The sequence below is a fragment of the Rhopalosiphum padi genome, chromosome 4, assembly GCF_020882245.1.
Source record: "Rhopalosiphum padi isolate XX-2018 chromosome 4, ASM2088224v1, whole genome shotgun sequence".
Taxonomy (NCBI): domain Eukaryota; kingdom Metazoa; phylum Arthropoda; class Insecta; order Hemiptera; family Aphididae; genus Rhopalosiphum; species Rhopalosiphum padi.
In genome coordinates this window covers 33,639,441-33,658,188 of record NC_083600.1, presented here as the reverse complement: position 1 = coordinate 33,658,188, position 18,748 = coordinate 33,639,441, and the positions used below count along the sequence as shown (strand labels likewise).

The 18,748-nt window shown below is 25.5% G+C and overlaps 1 protein-coding gene across 2 annotated transcripts in view; it reads left to right on the top strand.

The window, feature by feature from the left end:
* The window catches only part of LOC132931025 (furin-like protease 2), a 129,035-nt gene that overhangs the window by 43,500 nt on the left and 66,787 nt on the right, over window positions 1–18,748 (top strand). For both annotated transcript variants that reach the window (XM_060997210.1, XM_060997209.1), the window contains exon 3: window positions 2,622–2,726. In XM_060997210.1, the coding sequence (XP_060853193.1) occupies window positions 2,622–2,726 (105 nt within the window). The remainder of the gene's footprint in view (window positions 1–2,621; window positions 2,727–18,748) is intronic.

Sequence of the window (18,748 nt, the reverse complement as noted above, 5' to 3'; positions counted from 1 at the left end):
CAGGAAGTCCGAAATGATATCGATGTATTATTATTCATATAACTTTTGTCTGGAAAGCGTTGACCGAAACGGTAACAACTAGACCCGGAGAAAAAAGATAAAACGAAAAGCATTTTTTTTTTTTAAATTATGATATAAATAATCATTGCATATCATTATATTATGTGCATATCGTTGAACCAGATTTTTTATCTTCAACAACATGGAATATGCATGCTGTGTTGTATATTGCACATGCCGTGGCCATCATTCTGGTCATTATGTCATTCAATAAATTCAACATTTAAAGCGAAAGTAGTCTTCAGCTTTCACACTATATGTCAGTTAGTTATATTTAGTTTAATTTATGCACTTCTTTTGGATAAGTTATCATTTTATTACTCAAAATTAAGTGTGAAAAGTATCAAAGCTAATATTGACGTCTTGCTATAAAATCCAGTTGTAAAATTACAAGTTGTTTTTATTTAAACCTTCCATTATAACGTTTATAATTTATGTATTTATTATAAATATAATTGTTAAAAAACATCACTTAGGTACCTCATGTACAATTTTATTTTATATTGTAAACCGTATTGCATTTTGTTTTTTATCATAATTTTTATATAAGTACAACAATTATATAATATGTGAAATTCTTAATACTTAAAATCTGTGACAGTTACAAGAAAAAGACTAATTTATTGTAAAGTTAAAACTAAAAGTGAAAATATCCACATATTTATAAATTATACTTAAAAATATTGGATAGATATGAGCGTTTAAATAAATAAAACAAAAATTGCATCATTTTTAACATTATGTTATTTTTATTCAAGACATTATTATCGATGATAATTATAATTTAAAATTCTAATATTACAATATAAGATGTTTATATATTTAAATTATGCGTAATATTGTTTAGTTTAGTCTCGAACATTCGATGTGTGGACTTTTTTTTTTAGGAGTCACGGTAATTTGAAAATACATTTTGGGTCTGCTTGTTGAACAATATTATTTAAACAAATGTATATCAATGAATGATTTTTGTTTTTGCAGTCCAGTATAGTGAATTCTTGTGGAATTTCTGAAAATTACTAGTCCTCAAAGCTATTGTTTTACTCAATTTAAAACGAAAATACCAAAACGAAATCCGCTTAAATATGGGAACTTAGGCACATTGTGGAATTTCGGATTGAAATTTACCAACGTTGAACGCATGAGTGAATGGTATGTGACACACAGCGAACAATCGCGAGTTGTGTTTTGGCCCGGGTATAATAAATGTTGGTAGAATCACGCGAGTTGGGTAGACCGTTTTTATTATGTCAAACCACTGTATCATCATGACTGTAGTCACTATGTCTGCTAACGTCGTTGGAGAGAAGGATAAAAAAAACATTAGTTTCTCTCTATCATTTTTTGTTGTCACGTATCCGTTGGTCAATGTGAAGTATGCTAACCACGTGCAAGTAGAACTCTTCTTGCAACGTTAACACGTTTTCTCTATTTTCTACGGAAAGATGAAAGGGACGAGGCTTAAAAACAGCTCTGTAAGATGAATTTGGTGGGGATTTTTATTTCATTTTAGTTTATACCTAACCTAACCATCAGAAGACTAATCGTATTTGCATGCATTTTAAATGTCTCGATTTTAACTTAAAATTTCGCTAAACACATTTTTTATCTTAATAATAAGTTAATTAATTCTTACGTTATTATGTTTTAACCTATGATTTTTAAGTCTTAAACCGAATTAATCGTATTTGAAGTGCTCGAAAAAAAAAATTAAATTTAATAAATTGCTTCAACTATTGTTTTAAAATGAAAAAAATGCAGATTTACAGAGGAAATATAGTATAATGTTAGAAAATGTATGGCTATTTTTAATTGCAATTGTTGTATATCTGATTATTATGTTTTTAAATTCAAATTATGTTATATTTTTTGTTTACCACAAAATGTAAATAATACATAGATTCTTATACCTATACTATTCAATTGTTGTAATATGTAATGATTAAAAAAATTAAATGAGTCGCAGAAGCTAAGAGAAATATTTTTTTACTCATAAATTAAAAAGTTCACATTAATATGTTTCTTGTGTTTATGTCTTTAAATAGTTTAAACCCATTTTAGTAGTTTTTTACCGTAATTATATTATTTCAAATATATTATTTTTCCTCTGGGTACGATTTCGTTGTTTTTAACCATGGTATTTTGTACTCTGTCGTGCCATTCTATTTCAATTTGTTTTTTTTTTTTTACTTATAGACCTTGAATAGCTATGTAACGTTCAAAGAGACCGTTATAAGAGATTTCACGCTTCCCCGTTTACTCTTGAATACTGAGGTTGAAAGCTATGTACCGATTTTTTTTTAATTAAACGGCTCTACAAAGAGTTTCGTTTGAGAGCGCACACGCTCACACAACCATTCAATGTATTAATTTCGTATATTTCGAATATTAATTCAATCGTTGTATTTTGTATTATACCTGTCTAATAACGCATATATAACCCGACTTCCTGGTTTAACCTAGTAATACTGTACCACATTACGCGTGTTATATATTATTATATTTTGTTGGATATAATATTGAATAGGCGAGATTTTTTACGAAACGTTTTTATTTTATAGATCGGCAGTCTGGAAGGTTTTTACCTCTTCGAACACAAGCATGTGCACAAACGGTCAATGGACGCCAGTGATGTACATCATAAGAAACTCACGGACGAACCCGACGTAAGTGCCATCTTATAATAATATAATACAATTACGATTATTGGATTATAACAATAATGTTTATGACAATAATACGTGTGTATATGTAGGTATCCAACGCAGTGGCTTCGCAATATTATTATGTTTTTATCATTATTTTTTTTTATCGCAATTCACCTTGGTTTGTCGAAACCGTGTTCAATATATTATTATATATTTGTATCGTGCCGCCAGCGCAGGTACTCATTAAGGAATAAGTTATATTATATAATATTTTAAGACCTAACGCACACCGTGTTTATACGTTTGTTGAGTTTTCCCCGTTCATTACCGTCGCCGATTATACACGCAACCATTCACTCGACGCCTCGTTTAATGCGATACGGCGTAGGCGAGTCTTAGCGCCGTTATCACACACGCGCGGCAAAACATTCTATAAGTGGTGTTTTCTGGACGAGTGAACAATTCACAAGCCGAGCTCTAAGAAATACATTCGACGACGTATACTATCGACGAAGCGAAAGTTTATAAACACTTTTTTTTTCGTTTCAAAAAATCAATTATTTTAATTCGGCTTTTGTATACTTCTGATCTACACGATTCTATTGAACCCCACGATACATTTCTGCAGTGACCGTCCATATAATGTATGTAATTTATTTCAGCAATCGCGAATAGGGTTACTTATATATTTGTTCTTTAAATCAGTGTTGTCATTTAGATTTATCGGTTTGTAATCATCATATACATCATCATTCTATTATATGACCACATACAGTAAAAACATGACAAATTAACTATTGCATGTTGTTTGTTGAAAATTGTAAAAATATATTTCCAATCAAACGCATTTAATATTTTTAGACGATTTGTATTGGTTATTGATTATTTAGAAACTATAATTATACGAAACGTTGTCTTTTTATTGATTATTGTAAATGAGCTTTTGATTATTTTATTTTGGCTCAGTAAACGATCTTTAAGTGGTATATTATTATGGTTGAATTTAAATTTTCAATGTATATGAAATAATGATAACTTTTAACTAAAAATTGTCCACAGACTTAAAAAGTTATTGAATAACAGTGTATTCAGAAATCCTAGAAAAAAAATTATTTTATGTTAAAATGTTAATAAACATAGACAAATAATATGACATTATCAAAAAACATTTTGGTTTTTATAATAACAACTAAATAATAATTGAGTTACACCTCATTTAAAACAAAATAATTTATTTATGGATAATAGAAAGTAGTTTTAATTGTATATATTTTTATTAATTGTTATTATTTGATAAATATTTAATATTCCATCTAAAATATGTATCATCATAACTTCAGTTATTTTATTTAAAACACGCATGACAAATTTTAGAGTTTATTCATTTTTATATCTCGAGGAAGCGACATCATTGAATCAATATACATTATGAAAAAATAAAAAATAAAAATGCATCAAATCAATTTATTGTAGGTATATGCATTTTTAAGTGGTTGCCGTTTAGACATTTAGTTACACATTTTATGACATATTTTTTTTTAATATAGGTATTATCTTACTCACATATTATTTTGCGATGCGCGTATTGAAAAGTTGTAAAGATGTTTTATTTCTTAACGTTTCCGTTTGACTTGGCAAGTGTACAAATAATCACAATAATATTGATGTTTTATTTACTATCCAAGTGTTATCTGTAAAAACTTATTTCCTTTTATTCAAGGGAATTGTCATTTTTTTTCAGTATAACGGATATTGAAGAGGGGTAAGTTTGGAATAGAACAAGAAAAAAAATAAACAAATATATTTTTAATTTAAATGGTAGTTATAAATGTTTGATAAAACGTTTGTCTGTTTTAAAATGGGAATCAGTAGTATAAATGTTCAGTATATTTTTATTAATACTTTTTAGTCTGAGAATTTTTATTTCGTTGAAGGTAAATGTAATTATTATAAACGATTACAGATATTGAATGATATTCATCATCGTAACTAAAATAAAACATTATATTATTATATTTTAACAACATTTATTCCCTTTGAGATTTCTTGTGTTATTTATACTTTATTCGCATTGCTTTTAAAACGTATTAATTTATAACTGACTTGCGAGTTATTGTTATAGCTTATGTTATCTTCTTAGTTATTTAATTGTTAGTGAAATAAATGTATTTTTTAGAATTATTTCTTTTGTTTTAAATAACTTTCGTACTGTTAGACTATTATTCGTAATATATCTATACAATCCACAGAATGGATCAAAAGTTCAACAGCTATATAGTTATAGGTACGTATAACAATAAAAAATCGTAAATCGTAAAGATAATAACATTGTTTTGAATTTTTTAAAATAGTACCACTTAAAATATTTCTGTCAACTATCGTAAAAACAACTTTATTGAACAAGTTTAACGTTATACTGAAAAAATAAATCATGTAGTTGTTTCACTCACAGTTTATATTATAATAAGTTTAAAACTAATGTGACGTTTTATTTAAAATATTATTTGTGGTTCAAAAATAATAAATCATCAACCATAAGAGTTTTCTACCTATATTCATTACATACATAATTTTTTAATGTTATATAAGAGTAAAATAATACAAAATGCAAGTTATTTATAGCTATTTTGGGAATTATGTCATAAATTGTGTACCTAGTCTTAACTTTCAAACACAAAATTAATTAGTTAAGTAATTTATCCTAAATGCTTTAATGTAATGTTGATATTTATTTCATACATAATTACATTATTTCTAAGTTAACGTTAATTCTTATTTATTTTGACAAAAATTCTTAATCCTTCATAGAAAATGTAAACAACAATAATACGAATAAAGTTAATTCGATTAGGTAATAAAACAAAGTAAATATATGTTTCATTGCTGTTGATTAATGTATATACAAGTTGTAGTTGAACGTCAAAGTTAATTGGAAATACACGTAAATCAACTAGAAATTCACTACAATTTTTCATTTGATTTACATCAGTGTATCATTTTTTATCTGATTAATTGTATTTACTTAGGAGTAAGGTCATCACTAACAGAATTAATTAAATTTATAATATATTTAAATTAAATTTTATGATTGATAAATATGTTAAAGTAAATAAAAATAAATGGAATTCTAATTTGAATGTGTATAAAGATCACTAAAACCTTTGGAAAACATATAATCTAAATCATTGATTTCATTATATTTGCTCTTTAAATTTTTAATTGAAGAATACATTGTTAGAATAATTTTTGAATTATTGGTATACTTGAACTTTAAAAAACAACCAATATCTGTCCCTTGGTATATCGGATACATAAATTTATAAACAGTTTTTACATTTGATAATAATAGATAGTTGTTTTATTTTAAAATCGATTTAATAATAATTTACATGGTTTTTTAAAATAAAAATATTATCTAAAATGATCACTAAGATTAAATACAGTTTGTAAATAAAAAATTATTTATTCATTTTCTATACTAATAAAACATTTTTAGCGAATATACGAGTATTTATTAAAATGTGACATTACAAATAAACAATTATCCATTGAGGTGCAATTAGCACATTTTATTAATAGAAAAAAAACAAAACCATGAACAATCTTAAAAATTAAGCCATAATAACTGATAACACGTTTAACTAAAAAATAATTTATTCAATTTAATAACAATTAAAATCTGCGATTGAACAACCGGTAGTTTGACATAATTTAACCGGGAAGTCGATTATTATTTTGAATATGATCATTTAAATCAATTTAATCCGATTGTAATATTCCAGAAAAGTGTTTATTTTCATAACTCAATAGATTTCTATTTTTGTATCCATCCCAATCTATTGCGTTATAGCGAATAAACGGTTTACAGAGATAAACACAATTAGAAAAAAACAACACTGCAGTAGGTATAAGCGATTATCACAAAATGCAATATGCAATTAAAAGCAATGAAATACAATTTTATTATATTATAATTTAATATTCTATAATGATAGTTTATAAGGATATTATTATTATAATATTATTCTAGATTTCGTGCTGATAATTGGCGCGTACGGTGCACGGTATATATCAGTCCACATCTGTGATTTTTAGCGTCTGGTGTTATGGCATGTATTAGATAATTACATTTTGTTGTACGATTTGCAATATGTATAATAGCAATAATGTGGTGAAAACCGTCCATAATGTTTGTGTGTATATCGTGCGGACAGGCTATATAGTGGCACGCGATTCTTCGTCTTTCCCGATATAATATGATGTAGGAAGTACCTTAATTATTTTTTGGCGTTACTTCAAAATTACCTTGGTTGAGGGTCACTCAACATAAATTGTGCATCGCGAAACAAATCGTCGTCGTGGTTTGTATTTTAATAATGATAATTGTAATAATAATAGCTGACCGAGGGATGGTGGAATGGGGTTGGTTAAAATCTACTTCGATACGCAACTTTTCGTGATTTTAGTATTTTTGCTCGATAAAAGGTTATAATGCTATTCGTTTTGAATTTAAACTGGGCTCATATTTTTCTGATGTGTGTCTAAAAACCAATTTTTTGGTCGAAAAAAATGTGCTTAGAAAGTTTCTACATCTCATCTGACCTTTGTAGACACGAAATTCAACACGAATATAATTATAATTTCAGATAACGTTAATAAAATATATTGGTTTAGAATGTTTTTTTTCTGATATCACCTTAGGAGAAAAATATTATCAGAATCTAAAACTTTTAGAATGGTTTCCAGAAGCAAATTGAATCTAGTAGATCTTTTGTTGTTTTTTTTTCAGCGGGGGGGGGGGGACATCAACAATTTTCAATACCTACTTTTTAATAATAAAAAATTAAAGTTACGAAAAATAAAAATATTTTCCTACGCTTAACCAGTTTTTGACATCAATTGTTTATCTTGTTATAATCAAAAAATTAATAATTGTAAACTTGAAGTTTTTCTTGTAAACCTATATTCATATTAGTATTTTCTGAAGTTAATATAATTTTCAAAATATATTTTGGTTCTTTTTGAGGTTACATTTAAAGTTTTTAACTCTTTTAGTGGTTTTCTTTTAATGCAATAATATATTATAATATTTTTATTTAGGTATCAGGTAAAAAGCTTAAATGTTTAGTTTAATACAATACATTCTTCATAGGTTTTTCATGTAGTATAGCAGTATAATAATTTTGAACTGTTGGTGTTATATTAACAACTTTGTTTTAATTTTTATGATTTTAAATTTAAATATATTGTCGTGAATCTTAAATGCTCGAAAAATGTTGAGTGTTATTAATTAATAAAGTTAATATTACAGTGATATTAATTAATAATTAAACGACCAATATGTAATAAAAATTAAATACCTATATTTTGCAATCATTTCATATTAAGTTTTAACATGAGGATCAGTCAACGATCAGGGAATAATACAAAAATTAAAGATTTCTGTTCACAATAACTTAGATTCCGCGGTCATAATTTATCATTGTAAACCATTTTCTATTGTATTCTTTTGATAAAATAATGTATTAACCACCTGGTATACAAACATTGTCTGTTCTTTTTTTTTATAAAAATATATAGCGATAATTCAATGAGAATGGCTGTGACTATATACGAATTTAACTTTTGATTAGTATAGAAAATTAAAATATATTAGTGTAGAAAGTTATGTGAACTTACAACCAACTATGGAAAAATTATTTTGAGTTTTTTAAACATTTAACAAAGTATATATATTTTATTATATAAAATTGTAGCATCTGAATGTATAGATATGATGTTTTTTTTACTATAACAAATATTGAAATTGCATTTTCATTTGAAATTAAACAATTGTGACAAAGAAACATAATATAACTAATAAGCAATGACACATAATGTACCTTTATTTATTAGGGCGCATTTCATTTAGGATAGAATATTTAATGAATTATAGTTCTTTTATTCAGTAAAATAATTGATATTTTCAATTTTTTTAATCGTGAATAAAATAGTGTTTTATTTCAAGAGTAATAGCCACACAAATCATGTCTATATATAATAATACAACGTTACTATTTTCTCTCGCTTTTATTTTTTTTATTAAACTTCAAGTTTTATGAGTTATTTTATTTTTAAATTACGCACCTACTATTGAAAATATTAAAAAGAATAAATGTGTACTATAAATTCATGAAATGTTATCCTATGATATAATATAATTATAAAATTCCGTTAAATACGTTTTCTTGTCGAAAAATGTTAACCAAGAATGCTGGAATTCGTTTCATTGTATGTACTTGTAGGTAACGCTAAATTGCTGTAAACCATAAACACACATAATTCATCAGCGAAGGAAAAATGCATTACGAAGTATACATATTAATTTTGAAAAGTAGTATGTATCAAAATAACGCGTCGATCTAATGGGGATATTCATAAATAATAATATGACGTATCGAACTAAAACAAAGCAAAGATAAAACGTAGGTATATTTTTGAATTAAAATTTAAAATGTATTTATTTATAATGAACACATGATACACGGTATAATTGAATACAAGCAAACAGCCAAAAATAAAGTTTTAAAGCTTACTTACATATTTTATTGAAAAACAGATAACTTATCATGACACGAATCGACATTATTTAAAGAGTACCGTGCATATGTGGTGTCTGACACAATTCAGGACGTCGGTGACTATTGCACAAACATAGTTCTTCCGACTGAAGGGCACGCACATTAAGCAAAAGGTCCTCCGCGCTCTTTATTCATAAACCCAGGGATACATCATAATATAATATTACGGTACTACGTCACCCACTGCAGCTTCACGACTGACCAATGGTTAGGTATACGAGTATACAAAGTTGGTTAAACGTATACAGTAAGTCTAACTTGTTCTAGATTATCGGTTCGTGTTTAATTTATATATTATTACATGCAACACACTTGCATCATAATTATTAGATAAAACTAACAAAAATCCCAATGTAAAACGCATTTAAACACCCGGATTTTGGACTTATTTGCTAGCAGTTTCTTTTTACAAACTCTTATGTCTACGCCATATTGATTGATTTAATAAATGATGTACAATTTATTTTACTCGCTATAGTCTATCTATTCTTAGCAGTTAGTACTATATCGTATTAGTTTATTATCTACGAGCCATGTAGACAATGCACACGAATTCATCTATAATACGTAAGTATTATGTTATAACTGATAAGATTTTCTTTGTTATACTTACATTTAAATTCGCACATTATTGATTGATTATTTTACTGGTATATAATATTATTTAATTATATATTAATGTCATCACATTCTTGAATAAATATTAAATTTATACCATATAATATCACTTGTAGTTGTATTTTATTTAAAAAAATATATTTTATCTACTTTTTTAACATAGTAGGTACTCTCAATTTTTGGTGAATGTAAAATTTCGTCATTACAAATATGTGGTATTAACTTTTAATGTGCGAGCAATGTGCAAATGTGTTTATCACTATCTTTAATTTATTAAATGTTTGTGTATATAATTTCAGTTTCACAAATACATAATTTGTTTAAATGACTACTACAGATATTACTCGTTATAATAGTATGATATAATACATTTATACAAGTAAGGTGCATGTAAGATTAGTATAGGTTAATTCGTTGGCATTCTGTTACGTTGTAACGTTTGAAACAAAACTTCTAGTGGTAAATCGTATACAATTCTTAGAAAATTACACGTACGTGATGATATTTTATATTATAGACTATAGTGTATGCATTTTGTATTCATCGATCTCCGGTTTCTACGTTATAAAAATATAAAAGTTAAATGAATGAATAATTTTGCGATTGGATATAATTTTATTTGGGTACCTATAGTTGCTTATTTATGTATTAACTTACATTAACTAATAAATGTTTTGTCTAAAAGTATAAAGTTTTATTTAAAATATGTGTAATGAGAATTTAATTCTGCATATTTTATTATTATTATGTTAATTATTAATTTTATAATTTTAAAATGTATGTAAGAATATAGTATTTAAAATTACGGTCAAAGAAAGACTCCTAATTATACGTTATATATATTTATAATTGTTAAATTGCACTATATTAAATAGAAAATTTAATGATTTCAAAAAACATAGTTTAAAATTGTTTAAAGTTTTGAATTAGGTAATAAACTTTATAATTAAATCAAAATTCACATTTATTTCACATATTTATGTAAATATTAATAATAATAATTTTTTAAGAGGACTTAATACCCGTATGTATTGTCTCTGTCTTACTGACGTACATCATAGCAAATTTGCATTCGGCAAAACACATTTTATGTTGTTAATATTGTTTTGGAGTCGATACCTATTATCAAACTTAAAGGTAAAAATATTATGCAAGACATGTTTTATATGCATTTATTGATAATATCGTTTTAAAGTGAGTTATGAACATTTTAAAGTTCTATTATTTTACATAGTTATAAGTTATAACTCACTTTAAAATGATTATATTAATAAAAGCATAGGACATGTTCTAGATAATATTCTTACCTTTAATTTTGATAATAGGTAAATTGACTCCAATATTAAAGCTAACAACATAAAATGTGTTCTGCTGAACACAAATTTGCTATGATGTACGTTATTAAGACTAAGACAACACTTACGGGTATAACGTCCTCTTAATAAGATTAAATGATAATCAACTAAAATGTCTATATTTAATATTTTGCGTATAACAAAAGCATATAATTATTAATACTCAGAAAGAATATAAATAGGAATATGTTATTATTGTATTAGATATTCTGAGCGGAGTGATATTTTCTTGCGTGTGTGAGAGAGAGTTTCTTTGTATGCCTTATGTAATTTTTAGGAGCTGTAAAAATAGTTTAATCGTTAACTTTAAGGGTGGTTTCTGATAAAAAAAATTGGATCTTGTTGGTACTTTAGGGGATCAAAAGAAAACTCCCAGTATCTACTTTTTAAAATTAATCAGGAAAATGGGGTTATTTAGTTTATAACAAAATTAATTTGATATTTTTTGCTCAGTTCAAATATGAATAAACGTAAAATTAACATTTTAACAGAAAATGAAACTTTTTAGCATTTTAAAGTCATGATTTACCTATCTATTGGTTATTATACATTTTTAATAAGCAATTAAAAGATATATTTTTTAAATTGTTTGGTTGACAATTTTTATTTTACTTTTTACATTGTTTCAATGTATTACATAAAAGTAGGAGCTATAATTATAATCTCTCATCTCACTTCGCTCATTTTGGTCGAAATAAATCTCATGGGAATTGTATTTTAGGAAAATCTCTTGAGCGGGTTTAAAGCTCTAATTGCCTTAGTGTAGCCTATTACAAAGTGACGAATTCTAAAATATCTACCCTTCTACTATTTAAAATCTTACCTTTAAGTCTTTATAACACTAAGCCTCAATTTCGTTCATAATAAGAATTAGCTTCTGTACTTAATTTGTATTTTTTTTTCATTAGTTTACTAATATATAATATTAAGTTCAATATTCACCATTATTATTAGGTTAGCTTCATATTTAATAATCTCTATTTATTATTTCACATACGGGATTATTATATAGATATATTTATAAATACAGTTATTAATATTACTGGTTATTGGTATTAATTATTGTTTATTTAGAAATGAAACTATACCATTCTATAAATTCCTGTTCATGAATTCGTGACATTCAGTGAACCTAACTATCTTGATCTTAAAAACATTTTTAGGCTTGTGCATTTTCTAAATATAGCTGTATATTTTCTCAAAGTGAAATATTTTTAGTATTTTTTAATAGTTTGAATGAGATGTAATATACTAAAGAATATACAAATTTTTAATTTAACTTACGTATATCTGATTATAAAGTATAAATATTTGCAAAGAATTGTTTTCGAAAATAAAATACCGCTCGATTTCTTGTTTTATCAATGTTAACAAGTTACATATTATAATCTGATACAAACTAAAACTACGTTCAGTCTTCATATTCTATATGGTGTTTAAATTATAGTGTACATTTTTTGTATATTGTATAATATTAAATTATAATTACTTTGTATCTACATAATTACTTTAATCACATTAAAAATATCGAAAGGACGAATTAAGTTTTTAACCGTATAACGATATAAAATGGACATAAAATGGTAATGAACAGACGAATGTAAATGGTAGTTGTTGAAATAGTTTTATGAATGAAAAATAAAAATAACTGAACATTTTAATTAGCTATTTCCATGCCATACATACATTAGGAAAATCTTGTTAATTATTACAAATGGTGAGTTGACTTATGTATGGTTTTTCCGCTGTTTTTCCCAATGGTTTTTGTTATATTTCCTCGCCCGTTTATTAAACAAAGAACCGCTTTTTTAACTTTGGTTTTGGTAGAGACATTAGCCTCATTTGTAGTTCCTATGAATGCTGAGAGAAAAAGTGTATATGTATTAAAATGTCATTATAACCAGAGAATAGAGGTTTCTTTTTGTATGGGATTATATCTGTATATTAGCCCGGTGTTTTTTAGTTTTGTTTTTTTTATACATATATACATTTAGCCTAACCTTTTAACGTTCTAACGAGCTTCTGGTAATTAGATTTTTGAAATGAATAAAACAGATGTTTAATTTTTTCAACATTTTAACGATTTTATCACTTTCATATCACATATAATACTATAATATTGTGTTAATAAGTGTCATAAATAAAGAAATTAATTCCAAAAGTTATCAAAAATATTTCGAGTTTTAATTTTGTGGGAGGCTTGAAAAAGTTTATTAAGTGCTAAGTTTTTTAAACTTATTTAAGAAAGTGTTTGAGGCTGATCATTTTATAGACCTGCGTATTGGTTGAATTATTCAATCAGTTTTTATAGTGGAAAGTTGTGTTAGTTGTGTTCTTTATTGTCTTAAAATAGATTTTGGTTATGAAAGGCTAGCTGAACAATAACATTAAACTTCTATGCGTTGTTAAAGTTTTTTGTTTTGTGTTGCAATTCATTGTATATAAAATTAAAAAAATAGACAACTACGTTAAAATGAGTGATACAACAGCAGTTCAAAGCTATTATATTTATGAACATTGTATTAAAAATTGATTAAAATTTAAGATAAAGTTAGTAGTCTATATTTATAAATATTTTTGCATTAATATTTTAGAAGTTTAAGCATTTGTGCTGTGTCTACTATAAATTCACTTAATTAAAAATACTGTTGCTTCATCAATATTTAATTTTCTTTAATAAATGTAGGGAAATGTCTAATTTGTTCATACAATATCCAAAAATAATTTATATATATACTTTTTTTAATTAAGAAATTAAGTTTTAATTTGTAGATTTATATGAATTAATACTTATCATTTAATTTAATCGCCTATCACACGAATTTATTTTCCAAGCTTGTGGCATTTCGTTTTGATTAAGTTAAACTATGTATTATGGCAATGCATTTTTCCTATAAGAATTCAATATCAGTTTAGATTCTACTGGGCTAAATATACTGTATATGCTGTTTTTTACATTTAAAAAAAAACAATTTTGAAAATCGTATGTATGTTAATGGAAGTACTTACCTATTTTGAATATATTGAAAATATTTATTGTGGATTATAGTTTTGATTTTTAATAGAAAATTGTGAAAATTTTGGATTTTAAAAGTTGAAACTGTAATTTATAAACGTGATTTGTAGTTTATTATTTAGTAAAAATTTGTTTATTTATAGTTGAAACGTTTTAATTTGATAACTAGATTATTAATTTTAGATTTTATATTGTAATCCGCCCATGTCGAAGTGCCTTGATTGGAAAGTCTCTACATTCTTGTATATTATATACAGCCATATTATATAAAGCCACTAATATCTTACAACACTTACACTTATTGTAAAAACTAAAAATATATTTAAAGATTGTGTAATAAAAAAAACTAGCTTAACATATATTTTTTTAATAATAATTTTACCGAAATTGTATATGCTTTTTATAATATAATAAATGTTACATTATTTAATAAACATCGATACCTACCAAATGTTAATAATATTTTCTTAACATTTTAAATGCTTAGATCAGCATGTAATTTGATCATTCTATTATAATTAATAATTTATCGATGTGCGCAAATGGTTCAGCTGTTCAACATTAAGTTTCTAGATCTTGTTGGTGTTTTAGTATACAAATATTGTAATGATGATTAGAACTTTTTAATTTTCTAAAGAAACAGAGCTTTGGTTTATTTAGTTTGTCAGTCAAAAGAAGAACACCATTGAATTGTTCTGTAACTTTAAACTGGGTCGAAGGTTTTTGTACACTCTGGTTTTGTCTTTTCCGGAACTCTCCACCCTCTAGCAATTCGAAATGAAATGTATAGTGTTTGTGTTATATTAAATCCGTCGTTTTCAGTCGTTAGGAGAAGTATAAAAGCGTTTGACCAACAGCATATTTCGAAAATCATGAAAAAAAAAATTTGGTTTGCAAATATATTATAATCTTACAAATGAAAATTTAAAACAAATATATTTAAATAAAAGCAATTTTATTTTTATTTTGCATCTCAATATTATTTTAATTTAAAGAAATTTTAATCCATTATGCAATCCAAATGTATCTACTCTATTTATTATTTATTATACACTATACCTGTAAAGAGTTCGAATGAAAAAAAAAAAACTTCTAAGAGAAGTTATACGAGTAGAAGACTACAATTATTAAAAACTCTAGACAAAAATAACTGAAGATTGATTATCTATCATAGCAATATTGAATTTTGTAAAGTTTACAGTCGAAATAATTTATTTTAACAAAGTTATTTAAATCTTTACCCAAATGAAAAAGGTGTTCATTTTTTAGTTTTGAGTTATACAAATGTTAATGTTTTCTACGTTAAAAGTAATTTAGATCATAAATAACAGTTTAACGGTTTGTTTGCATACACCAAACCAATACAATTTTTATTTGTCTTTAAAGTGGCTTCTCTTAAATTCAATTAACCTACAGTTACCATAACTCTGGTCCATCACTGAATTCTCACTATTTAATAATATAATTTTTCGTCACTTGTATTATGTGATTCATCCGAATAACCTATACTCTGAGTCATGTAATCAAAAAATAGCGAACTGTGGAGCGATCTAATAATAACATAAATTTAGTATTTTCAGATATGTGTACCATATTGTTTTTTTACCTTAATTCAATTTAATTTTACAACTTAACCTAATCACGATACTTGTAAGTATTGTGGATTTAATAAATATTATATTATACATTATCTCCGTTCAATTAGACTTATATGTTTTTACATTTTGAATCGTATAATTTTATTTTTTATGAGCTCTCATTATTGTTGACTTATGACAGGGTATTACAAGTTTTATATTTTTATTTCGTTTAATAGGGAGGATTATGGAATCGAAGTGGACCGTACCATGGTCCCTTCGGTCTATTAATATACGTTTTATTTAAACTGGGCTTGTAAACCTCTAATATTGTATTAGGACTCTAATAGCATAGGATATTCCAAATAATTGCTTTGTATTATGTGAAATTTAAACGTTATTGATCGGGAAATAATATTTGTATTAAATTGAATCATAATGATGCCAAAACAAATATAGCGATTTCGTTGTAGGCTATTTGTTATCTATTTCGTGTATTTAATTATACAATAATGCTTATACACACAGTATTTCGTTCAAATCTAAACGAGTCGAAACTGCATTGCTATATTTTATGTTTTTAAATAATATACGTCTTAAATAATCATTTATTTTTCTTCAATAGTTTGTTTTAAATTTAAAATATATCGTATGAAACAATATTATCGTTCTTTATTACATTTTGTTATAAAATAAAAAATAAGCAAAGAGACACGCCGTGTTTTCCCTATTGGTACCAAATTGACAGTGCATATAGAACGTTATAGAACACATTTATTCGGGTGAGTAATTTACAGCCGTAAGTAGCGTACGGAAAGGACCATGAATTCCAATTAAATATTAGTGTTTTTTCTTTTTTGTTCAGTCACATTTAAAAAACATTGTGTAAATAGAAGGTATATTCTTCGTTTTGGATTTCCAAAATTGCTCTTTTCCCGACAGGTGATACCCCATTCAAAAGAAGATCGACGGTAGCCCATTATGTAAATTCTTTTCAAAATGATCCCGGAAAACACAGAAATACGATTGGCGATTCTTCTTCTTTCATCTTGAGTTTTCATTCCGTATCTCCCATTTTCGCTCTTATTCTATCTCATACTTTTATATATATATATATATATATAAAGGTGGTGTATATACGTGCACACCACACAACAAAACGTTTCTCATTCAAACACAAATAGTGCTATAGGTTTCGATAAAAGTATCCTTTTTTTATTTCCACAAATCGTCTCGGCTATTCATCTCTCAAGGAAATTTGTATACACTGTTTTTCTTCCTGTTTTTTTTTTTTGTTCTATAAAAGCTTTCTATACGCAATCCATCTTGCGTCTCAAGTGTCATTTTGTGCGGTAGGTAGAGGATGTAAAAATAATATATGTAATTCACTGGTGAATCACTACAAAACTGTTATCAGCCCAGCCCTATACATTATACCGACTCGTGTATCATTTATTCGGAATACACCCATATGTTTAAAACACATTGCATACATGCACGATTTAGATGCTTTGTTATTGGCGTAGAAAATTGTGTTCGGATATTCTGTTAATGGCTTTTTTTTTATTATTATTATTATTTATTTTCATTTATTTGAAGTGGATTCTTGTAAATTACGATGTACGATTTATTTCAGTCCTATATTGTTTTTAACCAAACAACTACTATAAATTATGTATTTGAATATAAAAAAATGAAGTGATTTTTAAAACATTTAAATTTTGTGCATCCATACAGATATAATATACTCATAGAATACTTAATATTTCATAGAATAAAATATTTAACCAAATATAGATAATATATATGTACATAGTAGTCATAATACACTGATATATATCGATTGTTTTATGTTTAGGAACTTATAGTTAGTTACTAGTATTATAAAGTATCTATACCACAGTTTATTTTAAATACTTTTAACGTTAATTATTACAATAGTACATATCTACATCTTATACTACCTGAACTTTATTTTACTCAGAATTTATTTGTCTTATATACTTGCTTTATATTTGAATTACATTTTTCTTACGATACCTTACGATTTATGGGATTAAATATATATTAATATTTTGTATTTATTTGTTATAAAAATCAATCCAATGATAGAGGACATTGTTTTGTTAGTAGATACTCAAGTTTATACATAAAAATACTTTAGTTTGTTGACAAATAGCGCGTGTGTGTTATGTGTATTTTGTAGGTATTCAATATTTACTTTAGAAAAATTGACTGAATAATGTACATTCTGAATGGAAAAAGAAGTTATTGGTTTAGTAGTTACAGCGATTCCTCAATTTCAATATGTATATGCCTTCTGTTTGAAATTAGAAATAAATCTTGTCCAAAAAGGTCAATATATACAAAATATATTTTAAAAATTATTTCATATTGAATATTATATTGTTATGAAAATACTATAATATAATATTATAATACGCTAACCACAGTTTTTAATCAAAATTAAAGATTTATTAAATTGAAAAAATAATAATTATAATTAATAATTCGTTATAACATTAAATATATACACGTAAATTTCTAAGTATATTTTGAAGAAATAAAATATATATATATAAGTAGTTTCTAGAAAGTTTGAAAACTTTAAATTCAAAGTGGCAACCACGAAATAAATTATGTGGTACATGCAAGGATATAATATAACATTTATCAGTATTATATAAATAGATAATAAATGAATCGATAATTAAATTAAATTAATTTTTATTTGCAATGAACGCAATTTGTTTATTATAAAAATTTTAATGTTTGATCCGTATTATACATATGTGATTTTTAAACGTTCTAGATACTAGATACTTAGTGTCTAAATCAGTATAGTAAAAATCTA